Source organism: Silurus aristotelis (assembly GCF_946808225.1).
Source record: "Silurus aristotelis genome assembly, chromosome: 14".
Classification (NCBI taxonomy): domain Eukaryota; kingdom Metazoa; phylum Chordata; class Actinopteri; order Siluriformes; family Siluridae; genus Silurus; species Silurus aristotelis.
Window position 1 is genome coordinate 28,472,559 of NC_139587.1, and position 22,500 is coordinate 28,495,058.

The 22,500-nt window shown below is 42.6% G+C and overlaps 1 protein-coding gene across 6 annotated transcripts in view; it reads right to left on the reverse strand.

Moving 5' to 3' along the window:
- The window catches only part of agbl1 (AGBL carboxypeptidase 1), a 90,816-nt gene that overhangs the window by 18,665 nt on the left and 49,651 nt on the right, over positions 1-22,500 (reverse strand). For all 6 annotated transcript variants that reach the window (XM_083561181.1, XM_083561179.1, XM_083561180.1 and 3 more), the window contains 8 exons: positions 20,811-21,184; positions 18,302-18,385; positions 17,248-17,340; positions 16,561-16,709; positions 16,163-16,250; positions 15,863-15,995; positions 15,625-15,778; positions 15,160-15,340 (listed from right to left, as the gene is read on the reverse strand). In XM_083561181.1, coding sequence (XP_083417307.1) covers positions 15,160-15,340; positions 15,625-15,778; positions 15,863-15,995; positions 16,163-16,250; positions 16,561-16,709; positions 17,248-17,340; positions 18,302-18,385; positions 20,811-21,184 — 1,256 coding nt within the window. The remainder of the gene's footprint in view (positions 1-15,159; positions 15,341-15,624; positions 15,779-15,862; positions 15,996-16,162; positions 16,251-16,560; positions 16,710-17,247; positions 17,341-18,301; positions 18,386-20,810; positions 21,185-22,500) is intronic.

Sequence of the window (22,500 nt, forward strand, 5' to 3'; positions counted from 1 at the left end):
GCTGGTAGGGGCTGCCCAACCTCAGCCTTCCTGCCTGACTGGGGACGTCGCCCCGCTCTTCTGACCTGCCAAGATCACCTCTATGCCTGTCTGCCCTACTAAGCATGCCCCCAAGCTGCTCCAGAGTCCCACCGAGGGCATCCCTCCGCTTCAGAGTCCCAAGCGCTCAATCTTTGCTGACTTCTTTGCCCCAGCCCCCGGGTTTCTCCAAGGTGTTCGTCTGGCCCCTGGGTTTTTGCCGATGACGTGGTCGAGACGTCCGCAGAGAACATGTTCATGTTAGTTCTCTCTCTCCAGTGTTTTCTATTCTTTTAAAAATTTAGAATCACAATAATGAGTGTTAATTCATCCCAGTCCTTAGGGCTCAGAGTCCAATTAATCAGTCTTTATGAGTCCCAGTTTTTAGGGTTTAGAGTCCTAATTAGTCCCCACCTTTATGGTTTAGTCTCTTAATTAGTCAGTCTTTAGCACTCAGTTTATTGATAAGTCTCAGTCCGAAGGGCGTAGAGTCTTAATTAGTCCCAGTTTTACAGCTCAGAGGCTTAATTAGTCTCAGTTTTTAGAGTTGAGAGAATCAATTATTCCCAGTCTTATGGCTCAGAGTTTTAATTACTCTCAGTTTTTAAAACATAGGGTCTTAATTAGTCTCAGTTTTTAGGACTCAGGAGCATAATTAGTCTACGTTTTAGGGCTCAGAGTCTTAATGAGTCCCCGTCTTTAGGACTCAGGATTTTAATGAGTCTCAGTCTTTATGGCTCAAAATCTTAATTAGTCCAAGTCTTCAGGTTTTAAAGTTTTAATTAGTTAAAGTCTGTATAACCCTGAGTGTTAATTAGTCCCAGTCTACAGGATTTGGACACCTGGAAAGTCCTAATCCTAAGGGGCCTTGGCTCATTAGTCCTGTGCAAAGTCCTGCTTAGTGTTTATGTCTTAAGGTTTAAGTGGACTGTTTCTGTAGACTGATGGAGTTTTTTTAGGAATAGAATTGAGCTGAAATTGTGAAAGGTTTTGATCAATAATGAATGAACTATAAAGCATTTTGGACTCCACTGAAGATGTTGCTAGAAAATCCTGGTAAACATTCATATCTCTAAATTAGCTTTCCATCTTTTAACGTAAACTCAACATCTAAAATCACGCTGCAATATATCCTTGTGCAGTTATGTTTCGACTCCAGCTGTAATAAGGCCAACTGAATATTTCATCATGCTGTAAAACCATTTGACATGATGTACGACTCTATAAAACTGAATTAACGTAATGAAAATTTGAATACTCATTACAAAGCGAGCATAAATCACGCCTCAGACTCTCAAAACCAATCTTGCTTATTGGAAATCGCATTGCTGCCTACACACCCTTATATTCGCTCCATTTTTTCCAAAGCCGTCTAGCCAAACGAGGAATATTAAAGCGTCTCCTGAGTTCCTCTCCTTCCTCAGCTAAATTATTTACCTAGCAGCGACGAATAAGCAAACATCTGAATATTCAAATCAAAACCAATTTCAATCTCCCTTACATACAGGTGATGAAGCGGCACTGCTCAGCCATGTGGGGAAAATAAACGCTCCATCAGACCTGCTGTCACAAAGAGTTCTTCAAAAGAAAATGAGAATAAACAGAGAAAAAGTGAGTAGAGATGGATGAAAAACAGAAGGACGAGAAAGGAGATCAAAGAATGGAATATATGCTAAGAAATAAGCAAGATGAGTGTGCCCATGAGAGACGGATAAAGGCCTGGAGAATTTAGAAGGAAGGAATGGAATGAAGAAGTTATTTACCCCTAGAGGAAACTGAAGCACTGTGAAGAAACAACAGACCTCCCTGGATTAAACCTGGTGGCCCTGGAGCTGCGACACTGCAGAATCTACTGTTGTACACATAGCACCAAAGCTTACTGCTGTGTGATAAAGGACATCAGGAACTACAAGAACCAGGGAAGCAGAGAAGCTACAGCTCGGAACTTGGAGAAAAAGGAAAGCTACAGCTACAGTGGTGTGAAAAAGTGTTGGCCTGATTTCTTCTTTTATTTGGCATGTTTTCACACTTTAATGTTTTAGATCATCAAACTAATTTAAATATTAGTAAAAGAGAACACAAGTGAACACAACATGCAGTTTTTAAATGAAGGTTTTTATTATTGAGAAAAACAAAATCCAAAACTACATGGCCCTGTGTGAAAAAGTGTTTGCCCCTAAACTTAATAACTTCAGCCACAGTGGAGGGTTTTCAAGCATGAACCACCTTTTTAAGGTCATGCCACAGCATCTCAATAGGATTCAGGTCAGGACTTTGACTAGACCACTCCAAAGTCTTCATTTTGTTTTTCTTCAGCCATTCAGAGGTGGACTTGCTTGTGTGTTTTGGATCATTGTCCTGCTGTAGAACCCAAGTTTGCTTCAGTTTGAGGTCACGCACAGATGGCTGTACATTCTCCTTAAGGATGTTTTGGTAAAAAGCAAAATTCATGGTACCATCACACTACCACCACCATATTTTACTGTTGGGATGATGTTCTTTTTCTAAAATGCGGTGGTACTTTTACGCCAGACGTAATGGGACACACACCTTCCAAAAAGGTGTCAACTTTTATCTCATCAGTCCACAGAGTATTTTCCCAAAAGTCCTTGGGATCATCAAGATGTTTTCTGGCAAAACTGAGATGAGTCTTTATGTTCTTTTTGCTCAGCAGTGGTTTTCATCTTGGAACTCTGACATGCAGACCATTTTTGCAGAGTCTCTTTCTTATGGTAGAGTCATGAGCACTGACCTTAACTGAGACAAGTAAGGCTTGCAGTTCATTGAATGTTGTTGCTGGGTCTTTTGTGACCTCTGGGATGAGTCGTCGCTGTGCTCTTGGGGTAATTTTGGACGGCTGGTCACTCCTGGGAAGGTTTTCCAATGTTCCATGTTCACTATGGTTCAGTGGAGTCCCAAAGCTTTAGAAATGGCTTTATAACATTTTCCAGACTAATAGATCTCCATTACTTTCTTTCTCATTTGTTTCAGAATTTCTTTGGCTCTTAGCATAATCCTGGCTTTTAAGGATCTTCTGGTCTACTTCACTTTGTCAGGCAGATCCTATTTAAGAGATTTCTTGATGGTGAACAGGTGTGGCAGTAAATAGGCCTGGGTGTGGCAAGAAAAATTCAACTCAGGTGGGGCAAAAAAGTTTTAACAGGGGGGCAAACACTTTTTCCACATAGGTCCATGTAGTTTTCTCCTTAATAATAAAAACCTTCATTTTAAAACTGCATGTTGTGTTCACTTTTACCAATATTTAATTTAGTTTGATGATCTGAAACATTAAAGTGTGAAAACTTAAAAAAAAATATGAAATCAGACCAACACTTTTTCACACCACTTTAGGTACGTGAAGAACCAGAAAAACCGCAGAAATGAAGTTAATAAATCTAAGGGGAGCTTTCTTATCCTTCCTCATATAAAACTATACCCAGCAACAAGAACAATCAGCTCACTAAAATAAACATCTAAAAGAACCCAGAAATTACAACCTATCATTCAACACTATCATTCCTCAGCATCTGATTGAGAAGTTGAGCCTGTTGGGCCTGAACACCTCTCTCTAAAACTGGATCCTGGACTTTTTAACTGGGAGACCTCAGTCAGTCTGGATCACAAACAGCATCTCCAACACCACCACACTGAAAACTGGGGCCCCTCAGGGCTGTGTACTCAGTACCCTGCTGTTCACTCTGCTGACCCACAACTGTGTAGCAATGCACAGCTTCAATCACATCATTAAGTTTGCTGATGACACATCCGTGGTGGCTCTCATCAGCATGAACGATGAGTCAGCAAATAGAGAGGAGGTGCGGATTTAGAAAAAATGTGTGTAAAACCATCAAACTTTCTCTGAATATATATATATATAAAAGAGATGGATAGACACAAATTGACTGCTGCCTCAACGGCTCCTGCGTGGAGGTCGCGAAGAGCATCAAATACTTTGGTGTTCACTGTGCAGAGAACCTCACCTGGTCCTTCAACACCGGCTCCGTAACAAGGAAAGCCCATCAGCATCTCTACTTTCTGAGAAAGCTGAGGAAGGCACAGCTTCCACCACACATCCTCACAACCTTCTATAGAAGGACCATTGAGAGCATCCTGAGCAGCTGCATCACTGCCTGGTTTGGAAACTGCACCGTCACAAGACCCTACAGAGGATTATGAGGAGATCATCAGAGTCTCTCTCCCCTCTTTCATGGACATTTACACCACACGCTGCATCCGCAAAGCCAACAGCATTGTGGCTAAACACACACACACACACACACTCTTCACTCTCCTGCCACCTGGAATGAGATAAAGAAGCATTCGGCCTCACATCCAGACTGTGTTACAGTTTCTTCAACATAAAGGAACTGCACTGATACACAATCAAGGGGGGGGGGGGTGGATTAATTTTGTTTGAACACACAAGTTTGTCATCTAGGGACCAGGAGAACCAGATGAAATACCAACAGTAACTATGAGAACCTGAGAAAATATAGAAAGAACCAGGAGAAACTATAGAACATAATCAGAAGATCCAGAGCAATACAAGGTGAATTAAAGCCAGGAGAACCAACGAAACCAGAGGTAGAAACCAGCTAGCATGTCTTGACTATTCAATTACATTCCTATGGGACGTTTTTTTTTTTAAACGTGTGAAGCTTTGAGAGATTGCAAAAACGCTTTGTGGAGAGGAACATCAGCTATATTTCAGCCTTGGCTTCAACAATACATCCAAAAGATACAGATGAATTATAGACCAGGAAGTGTGCAGTGATCTCGCTCCGGTTTTCACTTCCTCTATAATTCGCTGGTAACACGTTCCCCAGCCGCAAGTTCCCCAGGCGCTTCATCACTGCTCTGAAGGATCTCCATGGTTTCTATGAAATATGAAATGCGTAATGTAATAACGAGTTCTTATTGTTGGAGCTAATTGAAGAGGGATGCAGTTCGGCGAATGGCGCTGAGGATGAATCACTGTGTCTGATTTGGAGTGACGGATTTTTTTCCGCTCAGGACACGAGACGCTAATCAGCCCAGACGCTTCGCTAATAACTCACACAGACTGTACAAGACCTTTTACTTCAACAATAATGCTAGTTTTAAATTAATTTTTATTATATGTTTATATTTTATATGTTTATATTTTGAAAAACTCTATCACAGTGAAATATAATTTGATTTTTTTACTGCTTCCGTAATAAACAAAGGCAGCATTGTAGAGGCCAATAAGACTCGCTAGTCTATTAACTTAACTAAATTAGTATCCTGACTCATTTGCTGTATAAAACACGCAGTTAGCTAGCTGTCTAAATGTCAAGATCACGACTCGGTTGTTCGGTTAGCTTAGCTAACAGCAAATCCCAAAGTATTTATGACATTTGTTTTTCTGTATTATGAATCGCTAGATAATTAGCATAGCTAAAATATTTTACATGTATAATGTAGCTAGCTGTCTAAATGTGACTAGCATTATTAGTCACTAGTTTATATTTACTGCGACTTACAATGATCTTATTTATACACCTGGGCAGGTGTCTTACTCAGGGGCCGAGCAGTGGCAGTTTAATGGCTTTGGGATTTGAACCTTTTGTTCATAAATGCAACTTCTAAACCACTAAGCTACCTCTGTAGCTAGCTAGCGTATTAGTTTTGCTCAAACATTTACCCTAAACTTGATCATTTGCTAAATAAATCTAACTAGCATGACTCATTAGCTAAAATGTATTAAAAAAAATCTAGCGGTGTGTACACCACATTAATTTGTAGCATTGGGCAGCAAAAAAGTTTGCTAAGCTTAGATAAGATAATAATTATTGCTACCCAATTCTTCAAGCAAATGTGGTGTACATTTGGTGCACAAATGTGGTGTAGCTAAGCTGATAAACTATCGAGTCATGCTAGTTAGATCTAGCGGCCACATAATTTATTCAGCAGCTAGCTACGTTTATAAATAATGGAGCTAGTCTGCTGTCTAAATGTAACTAGCATTGTGATTTGCTAAATTAGATAAGCTAAAATTCTTGAACTACTCTACCATTTGCTAAATAAATTACATTGCTAGATAACTGTTTAAATCTGATTAGCATGACTGGCTGGATTAATAGCTTAGCTGGTTCGCACTAGTTTCTTGTTTTAAATCGGATCCTGGGTCATTTGCTAAAAAAAATGTGTAGATCGCGGTCTAAATCCAACAAGCGTGTTAGCATTAGTGGTTAGCACTACTACACGTGAGGTATTAGCCATTTTGCTTTAATTGCGGCGATTTATTTAATAAAAATTCAGCTCACATCATTCATTTGTTTGTAAAAAAAAAAGTGTGTGTGTGTGTGTTTGTGTGTGTGTGTGTGTGTGTGTGTGTGTGTGTGTGTGTTTTCTGTGTAAATATGCATGAGTTCAGCTGTGCCAAATTCTTCAGGGGGCACTTTTATTTCTCGACCCAGCGTCAGTGCTAAAACCTCATGAATCATTCACTGTGTTTTTCACAACTTCAGCTTTTTTTTGTTATTTTTCTTTGAAAGAACTGTTTGCGAACAACAAGCGTGCAGTTTGAGCAGCCAATGAAGCCGTCAATCAGAACTCAGACATCATTTGGGGGTTTTTCAGCAGGGAACGTTTTAATGGGAGTCGTTACAGACAAGCAGCTAAAGGCTCCATGAAATCTGCAGCATGATGATGAACGTAACTTACAGCAGCAGGAACATTCATCTGCCACTTTATTACTGTGTTTTATAATCAGTGTTCCTCATCTCCGTCTTCATCTACACTGTCTTTAGCTCCAAACTTCCTACTAATGGGTGTCTTTAGTTTTCAATAGTTCCTATTTATAGTGCATTTATTTCCATTAGTTCCTACTTCTGGTGTCTTTAGCTTCTATAGTTCCTTCTAATGGTTTCTTTAGTTCCAATAGTTCTCCTAGTTCCTATCTGGAATTTCCCTGGTTTTCCTATTTCCTAGCTGGAATTTCCCTGGTTTTCCTATTTCCTAGTTGGAATTTACTGGTTCACCTAGTTTCTTATTGAACCTTCCCTAGTTCTCCTAGTTCCTAGCTGGAATTTCCATGATTCTCCTGCTACAAAATAGATTTGTGTTGGTGAAATGTTGAAATGCTAATATTTGCATTTGCACATCATAAAATGTGCTTTTTTTTTTGCTATTCCATTACATTGAGGTCGAGGTTTCTACCCATTACAAGTTCTTTATTTTGCAGAACCTAAAATATCAGCCTGAGCAACATTAAGAGGGAACCGTGAGTATGTTCAAGTTCAAGTCAAGTTTATTTCTGGAGCACTTTTCATAATGGACATCGTCTCAAAGCAGGTTTACAGAAGTTAAGAATTAAAGTGAATTATGTGTATTTATCCCTGATGAGCAGCCAGGGGGCGCCTGAGTATGTTCAGAGATCTGAAGCGAGGAGTGAATCCATCATATAAGAGCTGACAGTTTAATCTGAAGATCTTCGTTGCACTTTCATCTGCTGTTCATCTGATCAACATTTCAGTCCAAGAATTTATAAAGCAGCAGTATGAGACGTCATTCACACATTACTCACTGACTCGGCTCGATCTCACACACACACACACACACACACACACACAAACACACACACACACACACACACACACACACTCTCTCTTTCACATATTTTATCTAGGTATATCCAACACAGAGTTTCTGCATTCATGAATAACTGCAGACATGGAATTCATGTCTATTCCACATTCTACAGAGGACAGATGTGTGGGTCCAGATGTGTGTACTAAGTTCTCCTTTTCTCTGGTTCTTCTAGGTCCTAGTTAGACTGTTCCTAGTTCTTTTAGTTCCTAGAAGTACCTTGCATAGTTCTTCTAGCTCTTAGCTGTAATCTCGATAGTTTTCGAAGATACTAGCTTACTTTCTTCTTTCTTCATAGTTCCTAGATGGAAACTAAATTCGTCTTATTCATTACTGAATCTTCCCTAGAATTTTTAGTTCTTTCTGGAACTTCCCTTTCTCCAAGATCCTAGCTGTACTTTTCATAGTTCTTTGAGTTTTTAGCTATAATTTTCCTAGGGTTTGGGTTTTCTTGTGGTTGCTAGCAGTACTTTCCATAGTTTTTCAAGGTCTAAAGTTGAATTTCTCTCATTGCACAGTTACTAGCTGTACTTTCAATAGTACTCCTAGTTCCTAGCTAAAACTTTCATAGTTGTTCTACCAGTCGTATCCAAGAATTCTAAAGTGTTTATTTATTTTTTATTATTTATTTTTTTTGTATCTGTGCTAGGTACAGTATATTCCACATCCTGCTGATTAGATATTGCTCACACTGTAGCACAGCACACTCAGTTTATAGTAAGCATATAAATATATTTATCTAGCGGTTAGCTGGTGTTTTTATTTTCTTTCTATCAGGAAGCCACAGCAAGCTGGAAAAAATCTTTTAAACCAGATATAGAAAAAAAAACTGTAATGATCATATGAGGATTTTTTTCCTTCTGGCTCAGTTCTAAATAATTAATTCTCCAGTAATAAGTTTTCAAGCCAACAATATCTGTGGATTCTGCTCTGTCAAACAAAACCCAGCTCATTTTCATGTGACGCAACTCTCAGATCTAACAGACATCCAGAGTCGCCGAACCGGGTCATGGCACCGGCGGAAAATAAATACAGGAATACGGTAGGAAAACTGTCAAACCTGTCACGTTATATCGTAACACACGACTACTTGATTCACATAGTTTTTAACTGTACACCCACTTTACACACACACTTTGCAGAGACTCGGCTTCGGGTGTTTAATGAGAGCTGAGGGCAACAGAGGGAACAGAGAAATCTTGCTAAATGAGGATGAGGGAGAAAAGTCTGATGATAGCTGAGATCAGAAGAAAAACCAGTGTCTGTGTGGAAGATGGATTTTAATTCAAAGAGACAAAACAGCAGAAAAACAAGCAGCGTTTATGTGAAAGTCTAAATCAGGCGACTGCAACAATTTTGTGAGTAAAAGCACCAAAATATTGTGGAATTCAATTTTGATATATTCCATATAAATAATCTACATTTATAAAGTTTTTTTAATTTGTATTTTTATATTATTTAATTATTTATCTTATTTATTTTCTTCCTATTCATTATCACATTTCATAGAAAATATATTGAGACACATTTCACACCTGAACTTTCAGCCAATCACAATCCAGCATTCAAACCTGAACTCCTTCCAGCCAATCACAATCCAGCATTCACACCTGACCTCCCTCCAGCCAATTACAATCCAGCAGTCATACCTGAACTCCCTCTAGCCAATCACAATCCAGCATTCAAATCTGAACTCCTTCCAGCCAATCACAATCCAACCTGCACACCTGAACTCCTTTCAACCAATCACAATCCACTATTCAAACCTGACCATCCAGCCAATCACAATCCAGTTATACAGCTGAGCAATTGAAGGTTAAGGGCCTTGCTCAGGGACCCAGCAGTGGCAGCTTGGTGGTGCTGGGATTTGAACTCATGACCTTCCAATTAGACTTTACTAACGCCCTTGTGGCTGAACGAAATCTCACAAATCTCCACAAAATCTAGTGGAACATCTTCCCTGAAGAGTGGAGCTCATTATAACAGCACATTAGGACTAAATGCGGAATGGGACATTAAAAAAACACACACTTTTGGCCACATATCAACTTTTATTTTGTATATTTATGGATCAGTGAGTAAATATGATTTAACGAAACACAAAGTGAAATAAATGTGTTGTGAACATTAATTTCTTTTGGCCAAATGGTTAATAGTTAAAGCATTGTGCATTAATGCATTTCAAATGTATTTTTCACTTTGGTTTAAAGCGGTGGGACAGGAGGTGGCGGTGTTAATGCCGCGGCTGCGATGATTTAAAGCTCGCACGAGGCCGGCTCGCGTCTTGAGCGCTCGACGCTGTGTATAAGCACTTTATGAGACCTGAAGTGAGCGTTACGGAGCGAGCTCAGGCAACAAGCCAATGTCATCAGGGTCGTCCTGAGCAGGTACATTTCCATTCCTCAGATTTACATTCCTCCTCAGAACAAAACAGACGAATACATTTGCACATTTTTGTTTTCGAGACCAAAGTGGATTTTTCAGACTGTCCGAGACCCGTGCTGAATAATTGCACGCCTCGTTATTTTCCACTCGGAAATATTGCATTTTATTCAAATCCGTTCTCCAGCACATGCTGATTAGAGCCTCCTTTATTGCGAAGAGAGCTCATGAAGCTGATGTGTGGTTTTTATCCACTTTCTGCTACATTAAAGCAAAAATCATGATTTGTAACAATAAAGGATTTGTTGAGTGAAACTTTCTGTAAAATATTTATTTAATACTTTATACTGTAGTAAAAACACAATATCACCTAAGAGGTTTGTGGACACCTGAACATCAGATTGCTGTGTGCTTCTTTTTAAACATCCCATTCCATATTTATTCATTTCCTCTTATAATAAGCTCCACTCTTCTAGGAAGATGTTCCACTAGATTTTATGGAGATTTGAGGAGATTCATACAGCCACTAGAGTGAGAAGGTGAGGAGGTTCCTGGGGTGCAGTCAGAGTTCACATTCATTATGTTCAATAGGGTTGAAGCTCTAAAGCAGATCTTTCACATCTTCCAAACCATGGAAAGCAGATCTTCATGGAGCTGGCTTTGTGCACAGGGAATTTCTAAGATTTAATAACGATTTCCGGTTTCAATATTTTGTCGACACTGAACTCTTTTTTAAACTTAGTTCCCACATGGACCTTTTCTGCTGAACTTTTCTCTAAAGTGTAGATGTTTCATCAGTTTTTAATCCACTGCACACCTTCTTTCCTGCATTCTGATTGAAGGGAGAGACGAAGGTGTTGATTAATTCTCTACATCAGCAGCTCTGACAGAAGCTCAGGTTTATAATAATGCTGTTGTTTCTATAGCAACAAAAAGTATCTAAGGAATAAGGAGAAATGTGTTTAGGTAACATTTAATCTCCAGTGTCAGGGATTCATACCAGTCACATGTAACGCTGGAGGAGAAGAAAAATGAGAAGGAGGAGGAGCAGGAAGAGGATGAGTAGTATTAGGAGGAGGAGGAAGAAGAGAGGGATGAGTAAGAAGAGGAGGAGGATAAATATAAGGAGGATAAGGAAGGTGAGGAGGAAGAAGAAAAGGAGAATTAGGAAGATGAGGAGAAGAGGAGGAGGAGAATAATGAGGATAAAGAGGTAGAAGAGAGGGATGAGTAAGAGGAGAAGGAGGAGGAGAAAAGAGAGGAAAATCGGGAAGAAGAGAAGGATGAGTAGGATGATGAGAAAAGGGTGGAGGAGAAGGAGAAAGTGGAGGAAGAGGAAGAAGATAAGAATGAGTAGGCGGAGAAGGATTAGTAAGAGGAAGAAAAGGAGGAGAAACTGGATGAGGAAGAAGAAGAGGATGAAGAGGAGGAGGAAGAGGGGGAGGTTGAAAAGGAGGATGAGGGTAAAGAGGAGGAGGAAGAGGGGGAGGATGAAAAGGAGGATAAGGATGAAGAGGAGGAGGATGAGAAAAAGAAGGAGGATGAAAATGAGGACATGGAAGGGGGGGGAGGATGAAAAGGAGTATGAGGATGAAGAGGAGGAGGAAGAGGAGGAGGATGAAAAGGAGTATGAGGATAAAGAGGAGGAGGATGAATAAGAGAAGGAAGAGGAAACCAGTGAAGGTTGGGACTCGTATCTGTGCGTCATTAAGCGAGCGGTGCGTGAGAGCAGATTGGAGCTTTATTGTCTCGTGGCATTTCTGGCTGTGAGATTACACGGCTGCTTATCAGTGCTGAGCAGCAGGGTGCCATTAGTTAATGAATGTGTCCTGGAACGTGTGGTATCTGTCGGTTCTGCCTGTAATCTCTGCGTTTCTGTAATTTCCTGTGACACTCGCTACGCCAGCGCTCCGCTTCAGCTCCTTCTCCGGCTTTATCTCCGGCCGTGATTACAGGCGCGGTCAAGCAGCGAGCTCACGAGCGATAAGACACGCGGAGGAAAAACACAGCGCTCCGGAGACGACGTGGGAATGGAAATATTCCCAGAACAAAACGCTATTTCAAACCTTTTCCTGTTTAAGCTGCTGAAAGGAAAACGCTGATCGGTGTCACTAAACTGAAATCATCACGTCCACAGATAAACTTCATCTGCTGCTCGGGTTTAGGATTAATTTAAATGCATTTTCTCGCAGCTGGAGAACACACACACTTTAATACACAATCTACCGATCCTATTTCCTGTTTAACAAGGCAGGAGGCGTGGCCACTGTTTCCATTAGTGCTAGTTAGAGAGGCGTGGCCTACGTATGTTTATTTCAGTTAAGGGGTGTGGCCTAAATATCTGTCAGCTTTAGTGAAGGAGGCATGGCCTACATATCTGACACTACTAGTAAAGGAGGCGTGGCCTATTTATCTGCTGCTCCTGGTGAAGGAGGCGTGGCCTACCTATCTGCTACTCCTAGTGGAGGAGGCATGGCCTATGTATCTGCTACTCATAGTGAAGGAGGCGTGGCCTATGTATCTGCTACTCCTGGTAAAGGAGGCGTGGCCTAAGTATATGCTACTCCTAGTGAAGGAGGCGTGGCCTATGTATCTGCTACTCCTGGTGAAGGAGGTGTTGCCCACGTATCTGCTACTCCTGGTGAAGGAGGCGTGGCCTATGTATCTGCTACACCTAGTGAAGGAGGCGTAGCCACAGTGTCCCTCATTACTCAAATTATAATGTATGTTACTGTTAAGTACTGTTTATTTTCTTTCAGGTGATTTTTATTCATCTTTCACCTTTACATATTTTTTCTTCACTGCCATTTAAAAAAACGCTTATTTAAAAATAACCCAAACAGAGATGCAGAGATCTGATGGAGCACAGTGGATTTATGACATCTCCTCACATCTCATCATGGCCGAGCAAGCCCGAGCAGCAATCAGGCTCCTGCAGGAACCCGCGCCGCTGCGCTTCCCTGCAGAAACACCACGATCAGACTGCTACTTTTCTCACAGCTTCTAGTCTCATCCACCCTCATGTCACCTCCAAACAAACCCCTAATCCCCCAATGTTATGTTATGTATCGTTTCCATAGTAACAGCTCGTTCACGTGAACGTGTGTGGTGTTCATGCAACGCTAAAGGAAGGAGCCTCCAGTATCGGTGCTTTGTAACACCACGAATATGGTGTACATGAACGTTCCTGTTAATCCTCCATGCTGCCATGTCTTTTCTTCTCCTCGTCTCACAGCGATTTCCAGACGTCATCCTGGCGCTGAACAAAAGAACCGAAAAAAAAAAAGATAACCGAGAGACAGGTCCGGTGAAGGTCCTGCATTTTACAATCAAGTGAATGTGTTGAAGACATGGAGGTGAGAAAGAGATGGAGCAGAGGTCAGGGAGACGATTGATCAGAGCTGCTGAGTGGTGAAGATCGAGCTGTGTTTCAGAGCAGCACTGACCTCCAGCTGTGTATATCTGGGTTTGTGCAGCATTATAAAGTCTGTTACGACTCTTCCATACCTTCCGATCAGATCCGGACACGGAGCAGCGAGAGAGAACACCATGATTGCTTTTTAAACATCCAATTCCACATTTATTCTCCTTTTCCTCTTTTAATAAGCTTCACTCTTTTAGTAAGATGTTCCACTCAATTTTATAGAGATTCGGTGGAGATTCATTTAGCCACAAGGGTGTTAGAAAAGTCTGATGTGAGTGAGAAGGTGAGTAGGTTCCTGGGGTGCCGTCAGAGTTCACATTCATCATGTTTAATAGGGTTGGAGCTCTAAAGCAGGAGATCTTCCACATCTTCCAACGCATGGAAATCAGATCTTCATTGTGCTGGTTTTGTGCACAGGGGGCGCTTTGGGCGTCATGCTGGAACAGGTTTGGGGTCTCCTAGTTCAAGTAAAGCGGAAATTTCATGCTCCAGCATTCAGAGCTGTTCGATACGATTGTGTGTCTCCACATTTCGCTATAAAAGTCGGGTGTCCCAATACTTTTGTCCATAAAGTGCATTTTTAGCGTGTTTCAGCAGCGCCCCCTGGTGGCACCCTTGTGAATAGGTAAATTATTCTGTAAAAGAATTTATTCTTATTATATACATCACAGCTCAAACGAGATGACAGGAGGCTGACTTCAAAATGGCAGTTGTTCTGCATAGTGCAGTTTCACCTTTTCTTCATTTAAGCATGATATGCTATCATTTTTATCCATTTTTAGTTATAAGTAATGCTGCATAAAACCTACAAAGTTACAGCTGGAACTGGAGACTCCTTCCGTAACTGTTACAGAAACAGAAACATCGCCATGTCGACATTAACAGAATTGTTTTACAGGCACATGTGATGACCGAGTGAACGAACGGTTACTATAGAAACTATAAATAAAGCTAGCTGTGATTCACTTCCTGTCCTTGCTGTTGTGGCAGCGCGGAGTCTCTGTAGGTAAAGGGTTCGTCACCCCGAGTGTTGCAGGCTGAGATGGAGAGAAAAAGAAAGAGAGAATGACAGAGGAGTGTGTTTGGCTGGGTGAAGCTTGGCTGTGGTCACTGTTATTTCTCTCACAATGATGAACTGCACAAGCACAGATCCATCCATCACTGCCACGTATCCCAGAAGCCCACGGGGCAGACGCAATACGTCAGGGTCATGCAGTGCACCGCCCCCATGCATCACTAACATTTTAATACTGATCAACATCACTGCCTTTTCACGTTTCAGCAGAGGACGAGTACAGCGGATCGGATCAGCTCAGTCCAGCTCAACTTTTGCTCAGATCAGCTCAGATCAGATAAACTTTACCTGGCCACCTGGCGGATCAGCCTAGTCCAGCTTAGCTTGGATCAACTTAACTCAGATTTGCTTCACTCACCTCAGAACGAGCTCAGCTTAAATCGGATCGACTCGGAATAACTCAGCTCAGATCGGCTCGGAATAACTCCGCTCAGATCGACTCGGAATAACTCAGCTCAGATCGGCTCGGAATAACTCCGCTCAGATCGGATTAGCTCAGATTGACTTTGTTCAGCTCAGACTTACTCGGATCAGCTCACCTCAGATTGGGTCGGCTCTGCTCGAATGTGACCCCTAGAACTTATTGGGAAGTGTGTGCTTGGACATGTTAATATGTTTTTGTGTGTGTGTGTGTGTGTGTGTGTACCTACTTGCCATGTATCACTCCGTCAGGGTTCAGCATGGGGATGATTTTGAAGATGAAAGATTCTCTGAGACTCTCGGCCACGGCATCATCACTGCACAGGAACTCTAGCGTCCCCTTCATCACCCAGCTGGAATTACACTCACCGGGGTGCACCCTCGCTGTTAGGAACACACACGGCCTGTTTCCTACATACACACACACACACACACACACACACACACACACATATAAGTAAAGCAAGGAAGGAATGAACTAAGAAATTAAGGAAGGATGAAAGTAAGGATTAGAGGAGGGAAGAAAAAAAGGATGGAAAGAATGAAAAGGGAAAGAATGTAGGATGAAATGAAAATGAAATGTAGCAAGAAAGAAAGAAAGGAATGCAGAAAAGACTTTCACTTTTATACATTTACTTTTATACTTTACTTTAATACACACTCACACACTCACACACACACACACACACACTCACGGAGCTGGTGCAGGTGTGTGAAAGTGTGTGAGGTGGGCGTGGCCGTGATGGTGATAAGAGGACAGACGTTTCCCCCGAGTGTGTTACACAGCGTCTGCTGACGGAAGAAAACCTTCTGCGGGTCGATGGACTTCTGCAACATCTGAAGGTGAGACTGAAGACACCAACAACAATATAACATGTTTAATAAATATCTGTAACTACACACACACACACACACACACACACACACACACACCTGCAGCCCAGAGAAAGTGTATGGATAATGATACGCCACGTAACACACGTCCTCCTCGTGCTTAAAGGTCATGGTGAAAGTCAAGGTGTAAAGGCGGTGACCTCTGTGACCTTCACATGGACGGAAATGATTCCTAACAGGAAACAGGAAGAGGGAGTGGATAAGAGCTTTTAGTCTTGAGTACACAGAAACACACAGCTGTGTGCTGTTATTAAGCATTCTCACGTGTGTGTGTGTGTGTGTGTGTGTGTGTGTGTGTGTGTGTGTGTGTGTGTGTGTGTGTGTGTGTGTGTGTGGTACCTGTAGTAGCAGATCTCAGTTCCAGTTCGAACCCATTGAGGTCTTCCTTCAAGTGCTTCTTTTACAGAATACACTACAGGCTGCATGCCTAACACACACATATACACACACACACACACACACACATATATATATACACACACACACACACACACACACACACACACACACACACACACACACACACACACATATACACACACACTTCACTTTTTAAATACTTTATTACCTATTAATCAAAATTCTAACTTTTATGAATTAATTAAGGATCCAGTTAATTGTTTAATTGGTTCATTAGTTAATGAATGGAGGATGTGTGTGTGTGTGTGTGTGTGTGTGTGTGTGTGTGTGTGTGTGTGTGTGTGTGTGTGTGTGTGTGTGTGTGTGTGTGTGTGTACCGTAGTTGAACTGGCTGTTGCCTTTCTCACAGTTAATGATGTTGAAGCGATACGGGACGTTGGCCGTCATCCCACTGACCTCAAAATAAAACCACTGTTGATGAGACGAGGAGTTCACGTCAGCATTAACGATCAGATCATACTCGTATCTGAAGGAGAGATAAAGACGGAGAAAAGAAGAAGAGAAGAAGGAGGGAGATGGGATCATGGTGGAGGGATCATGGAGGTGGGCTCATGGAGGTGGGATCTTGGTGGAGGGATTATAGAGGTGGGATCATGGTAGAGGGATCATGGTGGAGGGATCATGGAGGTGGGCTCATGGAGGAGGGATCATGGTGGTGGGATCATTGGAGATGGGATCATGGTGGAGGGATCATGGAGATGGGATCATGGTGGAGGGATCATGGAGATGGGATCATGGAGGTGGGCTCATGGAGGAGGGATCATGGTGGTGGGATCATTGGAGATGGGATCATGGTGGAGGGATCATGGAGATGGGATCATGGTGGAGGGATCATGGAGATAGGATCATGGTGGAGGGATCATGGTAATAGGATGACGGTGGTGGGATCATAGTGATTAAAGAACAAGGTGGTGGGATAATGGTGGTTCGAGCATGGAGATGTGAACATGGTGGTGTGATCATGGTGGTGGGATTACAGTGTTGATTTTAATGCTGAAGGTCACCTGCGGATGTGAACAGCCATCCGTAGATTTCCGTTCTCAAACTTGGAAAAGAAACGTAAGGAGCCTGCTGGTGTCCTGCTGGAACAATGAGGACTAAGAGAGGGAGAGAAGAAGAGAGAGAGAGAGAGAGAGAGAGAGAGAGAGAGAGAGAGAGAGAGAGAGAGAGAGAGACAGAGACAGAGACAGAGACAGAGAGAGAGAGACATTTTTGAACATTCCAGTCCACATTCAGTTTCCATTCACTGTTACAACAAACTCCACTCTTGTAGGAAGATGTTCTAGATTTTGGAGTGTGCTTGTGGAGATTTGTGTTCAGTGAAGAGGAGGAGATGAAAAGGTCTAAGAAGGCTGTGGATGAGTATATTGCAGGTGAGAGGATCCATGCCCTGTTATTTAGAGTTCTGAGATCAGATGATGGGTATTCCCAGTATTCCCAGGATCCCATCCTGGATCCACCCTGAAGACAAATAATTGAATCAATGTTAATGTTTCCATTGGAACTCACTGGTGATCATCTCAGATTGCTTTTTAGTCAGAAATCCATGGAATCCATTAGCAGCTGTTTCATCCTGTTTTGCTCCACGCTCTGAATTTCCCTCAGGGTTGAAATCCCGAGCCGAGGATAATGAAGATGCGACTACGCAGCTAAACTTGGAGCGAATTAAACGTGAAGCTTGCAGAGATCAATTTCCACTCTGAGATACATTTTCTTTTCATTCCACTCCTGCGTTTATTGACATACGGTTACCGGAACACCGGATCAGACGACGTCTATCGCCTTATGCAGGCAGTGTTAGGTTTCCATGATGTAATTATTAGTAGAGTATCTGACGCTATTTCATCTTCAGGACACAGAAGAATAAAATATAGAAGAAAGAACATCTCAGAGAACTTAGATAAGGTGCAGTCTACAGCCATGCTGTGGTCATGTGACCTGCTAATTGGAAACACCTTCTATTGTATATTTTATTATGCAGGTCAGAGAAAGCAGTGTGTGAGCGTTGTAATGAGTGTTTGTTGCACACATGGAGACACGTCCATCATACCGTCGTACCTGAGATCTTCAGTGTCAAACACCACTTTATTGATGATGTCATCAGGACAGAACAGGCGCTGGATGTCTTCAAAAACTTTCTTTCTGTTAAAAAAAAAAAAAATAAACGTTTACAGCGTAAATCAGGAAAATGATGTCAAATGAAATCCAAGAAATCCTGTTATGGTGGTAGGTGGGGTTAGAGTGGGAGGGTGGGTAGTTATGGTGGTAGGTGGGGTTTGAGTGGGAGGGTGGGTAGTTATGGTGGTAGGTGGGGTTAGAGTGGGAGGGTGGGTAGTTATGGTGGTAGGTGGGGTTTGAGTGGGAGGGTGGGTAGTTATGGTGGTAGGTGGGGTTAGAGTGGGAGGGTGGGTAGTTATGGTGGTAGGTGGGGTTTGAGTGGGAGGGTGGGTAGTTATGGTGGTAGGTGGGGTTTAAGTGGGAGGGTGGGTAGTTATGGTGGTAGGTGGGGTTTGAGTGGGAGGGTGGGTAGTTATGGTGGTAGGTGGGGTTAGAGTGGGAGGGTGGGTAGTTATGGTGGTAGGTGGGGTTAGAGTGGGAGGGTGGGTAGTTATGGTGGTAGGTGGGGTTAGAGTGGGAGGGTGGGTAGTTATGGTGGTAGGTGAGGTTAGAGTGGGAGAATGGGTAGTTATGGTGGTAGGTGGGGTTAGAGTGGGAGGGTGAGTAGTTATGGTGGTAGGTGGGGTTAGAGTGGGAGGGTGGGTAGTTGTGGTGGTAGGTGGGGTTAGAGTGGGAGGGTGGGTAGTTATGGTGGTAGGTGGGGTTAGAGTGGGAGGGTGGGTAGTTGTGGTGGTAGGTGGGGTTAGAGTGGGTGGGTGGGTAGTTATGGTGGTAGGTGGGGTTAGAGTGGGAGGGTGGGTAGTTATGGTGGTAGGTGGGGTTAGAGTGGGAGGGTGGGTAGTTGTGGTGGTAGGTGGGGTTAGAGTGGGAGGGTGGGTAGTTATGGTGGTAGGTGGGGTTTGAGTGGGTGGGTGGGTAGTTATGGTGGTAGGTGGGGTTAGAGTGGGAGGGTGGGTAGTTATGGTGGTAGGTGGGGTTGGAGTGGGAGGGTGGGAAGTTATGGTGGTAGGTGGGGTTAGAGTGGGAGGGTGGGTAGTTATGGTGGTAGGTGGGGTTAGAGTGGGTGGGTGGGTAGTTGTGGTGGTAGGTGGGGTTAGAGTGGGTGGGTGGGTAGTTGTGGTGGTAGGTGGGGTTAGAGTGGGTGGGTGGGTAGTTGTGGTGGTAGGTGGGGTTAGAGTGGGTGGGTGGGTAGTTATGGTGGTAGGTGGGGTTAGAGTGGGTGGGTGGGTAGTTCTGGTGGTAGGTGGGGTTAGAGTGGGAGGGTGGGAAGTTATGGTGGTAGGTGGGGTTAGAGTGGGAGGGTGGGTAGTTATGTTGGTAGGTGGGGTTAGAGTGGGTGGGTGGTTAGTTGTGGTGGTAGGTGGGGTTAGAGTGGGTGGGTGGGTAGTTATGGTGGTAGGTGGGGTTAGAGTGGGTGGGTGGGTAGTTCTGGTGGTAGGTGGGGTTAGAGTGGGAGGGTGGGTAGTTATGGTGGTAGGTGGGGTTAGAGTGGGTGGGTGGGTAGTTCTGGTGGTAGGTGGGGTTAGAGTGGGTGGGTGGGTAGTTCTGGTGGTAGGTGGGGTTAGAGTGGGAGGGTGGGAAGTTATGGTGGTAGGTGGGGTTAGAGTGGGAGGGTGGGTAGTTATGTTGGTAGGTGGGGTTAGAGTGGGTGGGTGGGTAGTTGTGGTGGTAGGTGGGGTTAGAGTGGGTGGGTGGGTAGTTCTGGTGGTAGGTGGGGTTAGAGTGGGAGGGCGTTTATAATGTTTGGCAATTAATATATAAAAATAAATAAATAAATAAATAAATAAATAAATAAATAAATAAATAAATAAATAAATAAATAAATAAATACGTTTGACAGTCACACACTTATCTGGAAACTGGCAGAATTAGAAATGTCGCTTTCATCCTGCGCTTCTTTCTGCTTTTGACTTAATTTTTGAAAATGACGCTTTGGGAATAAAATAACACTAATAGCACACAGAGTTTTATCTCGGCCCGGAGCGAACACAATAACGTGTGAAATGACTGAAATAAATGTCACTTTGCTCCAATCTGGGTTTCGCACATAAGAGAGAAGAAAATTAAAGCTGCTTTAGAAAGAAAAAAGAACGAATCTTTTTTTTTTCACCAAGAGGCCTGCAGTAATCAGAGAAATATTACAGAGAAACTAATCACAGGATTCGGGTAATAAACCAATGAACATTGGTTATGTAAAGTGGGCGGAGCTAATCTATAACAATTCCTGTTACAGAGAGCTGACACTGGAGACTCCTTCCTTAAATGTAACACAAACACATCTGTTTAATTTCAGAGGAGAATCCGCTGTACACCTCCATGTGAATAAACCATTACTATGGGAACGATGTCGTATTAACGATAACGAGCGCATTCATATAAACCTGCACTACAGTCTGATCTAGAGAATTAATCAACACCTTCTGACCAATCAGAAAGCTTGTCTTCTTACCTCTGGATGTGAGGTTTCCTGTTAGCCATGGGCTCAGGCTCGGATGGAGGAAGGTGACCCCAGAAATCAGGAAAAGCCAGAATTGAGAACGCAGCAATGGATTTTGTTCGAGCGGCTGCACAGCTGTAAAGCCGAGGATCATGATGAGGAACCGAGACACCGTATTTCTCCAAAAGCCTGTCCAACATGGTGTTACGAGCTTCCTGTTGATTTCCAGAGCAGTTTAGAAAGTGATGATGGAAATCTTGGCCTTTTAGCTCCGCCTTTTCCTGCTTCTCTCCAGGTAAAGATGGGGACAAGAATGTTTCAGGGTTTCTATTGTCCTGGACTTTGATGTTGTTATCTGAGTTTACATCTTGCTCAGGGTCCTGATCCTGGAAGACAAGTGGTTTAAAGATTACAGCTGAGACGTTTTTGTTTTTTCTTAGTAAATGCACATTAAGGATACTGACTTTCTTAAAAAGTGAAAATAAATTTAAAGAAAAAAAAATGACCCTAAATCAACTTAAATAAGCATCAACCAAAATAAACCTTCTAGATGACGTCTAATTTTCCCAGTTCTGTTTAAAAGCTTTCAGCAAGCTGCAGTCTGAGCACGAGGATGTGACAGTGACGGCTGATGAAGGTACTGCAGGACGAGGAGATAAAGAAGTGTAGATATTAATGATACACTCTGCTCCTCATTCCAATCAATTTAGGATACTGGCGTTAACACAATATTCTTGGGGAAATCAAGTTTTTGATTGTTTATGTAGAAAAATTATGAAATTTTTTCTGAATCATAAATGATGAGAAACAATGTGTGTTTTTATTGAAATAAAAGTAAATTATAAAGAGAGAAAAACATTTTCAATTAAATTGATCAAGTTTTGAAAACATAAGGAGCTGATCATCACCATCATCGTCATCACCACCATCATCACCACCAGCACCTCCACTATCGTCATAATCATGATCATCACCACTATCATCATCATCATCATCATCACCATCATCATCATCACCACCAGCACCTCCACTATCGTCATAATCATGATCATCACCACTATCATCATCATCATCATCACCATCATCACCGTCATCACCACCACCATCATCACCACCAGCAGCTCCACTATCGTCATAATCATAATCATCACCACTATCATCATCATCATCATCACCATCATCACCGTCATCACCACCACCATCATCACCACCAGCACCTCCACTATCGTCATAATCATGATCATCACCACCATCATCATCATCATCATCACCATCATCACCATCATCACCGTCATCACCACCACCATCATCACCACCAGCACCTCCACTATCGTCATAATCATGATCATCACCACTATCATCATCATCATCATCACCATCATCACCGTCATCACCACCACCATCATCACCACCAGCAGCTCCACTATCGTCATAATCATGATCATCACCACTATCATCATCATCATCATCACCATCATCACCGTCATCACCACCACCATCATCACCACCAGCACCTCCACTATCGTCATAATCATGATCATCACCACCATCATCATCATCATCATCACCATCATCACCGTCATCACCACCACCATCATCACCACCAGCACCTCCACTATCGTCATAATCATGATCATCACCACTATCATCATCATCATCATCACCATCATCACCGTCATCACCACGACCATCATCACCACCA